General features: G+C 46.1%; 1 protein-coding gene across 1 annotated transcript; it reads left to right on the top strand.

Annotated features, from left to right (window-relative positions):
• Positions 1 to 204: 204 nt before the first annotated feature.
• LOC143617496 (uncharacterized) lies at positions 205 to 1390 on the top strand. The gene is made up of 2 exons (XM_077090036.1): positions 205 to 1115; positions 1155 to 1390. The coding sequence occupies exons 1-2, from the start codon at positions 266 to 268 to the stop codon at positions 1388 to 1390; spliced, it is 1086 nt and encodes a 361-aa protein (XP_076946151.1). The 5' UTR covers positions 205 to 265.
• The last annotated feature ends 1226 nt before the right edge of the window (positions 1391 to 2616 follow it).

Genomic DNA, 2616 nt, shown 5'->3' with positions numbered 1-2616 from the left:
CTTGTACTAAATAGTTCCTTGAGTGATGACGTTTGTGTTTTCCTTTCCAGAATATGTTTGCTGGATCTAGGGCAGTTGTTGGAGCAGGAGGCCGCACTGGACGTCGTGGCAGACCTCGTCATGCCCAACAACCTTCGGTAGAAACAGCTTCCAACACCGAAGAAGGAAGCGCAACTGGAGGAAACCTTAACAAAAACGAGGGGTTCAGCTAGATCCCTTAATCCAAGCAGCTATTGTACAAGCTGTTGCTACTGCAGTGAAGAACATGAACCCGGAGAGGTCTGCTGGAGATTGTGAAAGAACTGCTGAAAGGGCGGAAGGAGAGGGTAGGAAAGATGATGAAGAAGAGAGGGAGGCCTCGAGTGTGGTTAAGTCTGTGAAAGTTGACGATAGGAAGAGAGGCCGAGGTGGTTGCAATTATAAGTCCTTAAAGGGTTGTGACCCGCCGAAGCTGACTGGTTTGGGAGACGTAATCGCTACCCTTCAATGGATAACCGCTAAGGATAAAATTATCCGCATTAGCGAGTGTCGTCCAGATCAAGCTGTCGGGTATGCCACCCAATCATTTGAAGAGGAGGCGATGTATTGGTGGGAAAGTGTGGAGCAGAGGAAGACCCGGGTTAAGATCAAGGCTATGAGGTGGGAAGATCTGAAAGAACTGGTTATGAAGAAATTTTGTGCTGACGCCGAGGTTGAGAGGGCGGAGATGAAATTCCTGAACTTGAAAGCTGGGACGATGAAACATCGTGAGTACACCACCGAGTTCAACCGAATGTCTAGGTTGGTGCCCGATATGGTCGACACTGAGGCTAAGAGAATAAGGTGTTATGTGAGGGGATTGCCACAGAAAGTCCGCATGCTAGTAAGGGCAAATAAACCTGCTAATTTTGACTCTGTTGTCGAACTCGCAGAGATGGTTTATGCAGACCTGGCTGCGGATGATATTGTGGTAGAAGAAGAGAAGAAAGATAAGAAGTGGGTTAATGTTAAACGACCCGGTACTCAGTTATGGAACTCCAAAGATAAGAAGCAGAAAGTGTGGGAGAAGAGACCGTGTAAGACGTGTGGTAAGATGCACGGTGGTGAGTGCAAGTGGGGTAAGGGATCTGATGTTTGTTAAAAATGTGAGAAGGCGCATGAGGGAGAGTTTCGAGTAGGGTCAAACGCTTGCTATAAGTGCGGGAAGGTGGGGCACTATGCTCATGAGTGCAGTGAGAAACCGGCATGTTTCTGGTGTGGTAAGACAGGCCACATGGCCAGAGAGTGTACTGAAGCTGGGGGAAGCGGGAAGAAAGATGCTGAACCATCGAGGCCAAGGACCAGGGCCTTCATGTTGACTCAAGAACAAGCCAAGCAGATTCCAGATGTCGTCACTGGTACGTTTTTATGAAACGGTATTTCCGCTTCAGTATTGTTTGATTCAGGTGCAAATAGGAGTTTCGTAACTACACCATTTAGTAAATTAGCTAAAATGAAATGTTGCCGAGTGTTTGAAACCTTTATAGTAGAAACCGCTAGTGACGCCTCGGTTAAAATAATGAAAATGGTTAAGGACTGTAAGATAGAGTTAGAGGGACATAAGTTCCCTGTTACGTTGTATGTTTTGACCTTGGGAGGGTTCGATGTGGTTTTAGGGATGGATTGGCTGTCTGATTATGAAGCTCAGATAGTGTGTAAGAGTAGGATAATAAGGTTAAAGTCCTTGGATGGTAGTGAGGTGACGGTTTATGGTGATAAGGAAAGTTCTGGGCTTAATGTTATTTCGATGATAAAAGCTGAGGGTTTGTTAAGGCGAGGGTGTGGTGCCTACCTGGCGTACGTTGTCAACTCTATGGCCGAGACGAAAGAAATGAAAGATGTTCCCATTGTGCGCGACTACCCAGAAGTATTCCCTGAGGATCTTCCGGGGTTGCCACCGGAGCGAGAGATAGAATTCCAGATAGATTTAGTACCAGGAGCCCAGCCCGTCGCGAAAGCGCCTTACCGTCTAGCACCATCCGAGATGAAAGAATTGATGTCCCAACTGCAAGAACTCCTCGACAAAGGTTTTATAAGACCAAGTGTTTCCCCGTGGGGCGCACCAGTGTTATTCGTGAAGAAGAAGGATGGAATTATGAGAATGTGCATAGACTATCGCGAGTTGAATAAGCTTACGGTAAAGAATAGATATCCTTTGCCAAGGATTGATGATCTGTTTGACCAATTGCAAGGTTCAAGTTGGTTCTCACGAATAGATCTCAGATTAGGCTATCATCAGCTGAAGGTGAAAGAGGCAGACATCCCTAAAACAGCGTTTAGGACGCGTTGTGGATACTACGAGTTTCTCGTAATGTCATTCGGTCTAACGAATGCTCCCGCAGCATTTATGGACATGACGAATAGGGTGTGTCGGCCGATGTTGGTTAAGTCAGTTATCGTCTTCATCGATGATATACTGATTTATTCAAAGAGCGATTTTGACCATGCTGAGCATCTGAGAGAAGTATTGGAAACTCTGAAGAAAGAAAAGTTGTATGCTATGTTTTCAAAATGCGCGTTCTGGTTGCGAGAAGTGCAATTTCTAGGTCACGTGATTAATCCTGAAGGGATTACCGTGGACCCAGCTAAGATTGAAGC

The sequence above is a fragment of the Bidens hawaiensis genome, unplaced genomic scaffold, assembly GCF_021521415.1.
Source record: "Bidens hawaiensis isolate Kalapana, Puna unplaced genomic scaffold, B.hawaiensis_p1.1 tig00002323_1, whole genome shotgun sequence".
Taxonomy (NCBI): domain Eukaryota; kingdom Viridiplantae; phylum Streptophyta; class Magnoliopsida; order Asterales; family Asteraceae; genus Bidens; species Bidens hawaiensis.
Note: the sequence above shows the minus strand (reverse complement) of the source record. Positions and strands in the feature narration are given on the sequence as shown.

Coding starts and splice junctions, on each gene's coding strand:
- LOC143617496 (XM_077090036.1), top strand. CDS start 266: ATGAACCCGGAGAGGTCTGCTGGAGATTGTGAAAGAACTGCTGAAAGG. Junction 1,116..1,154: donor GGGTAAGGGATCTGATGTTT/GTTAAAAATGTG, acceptor GAGAGTTTCGAG/TAGGGTCAAACGCTTGCTAT.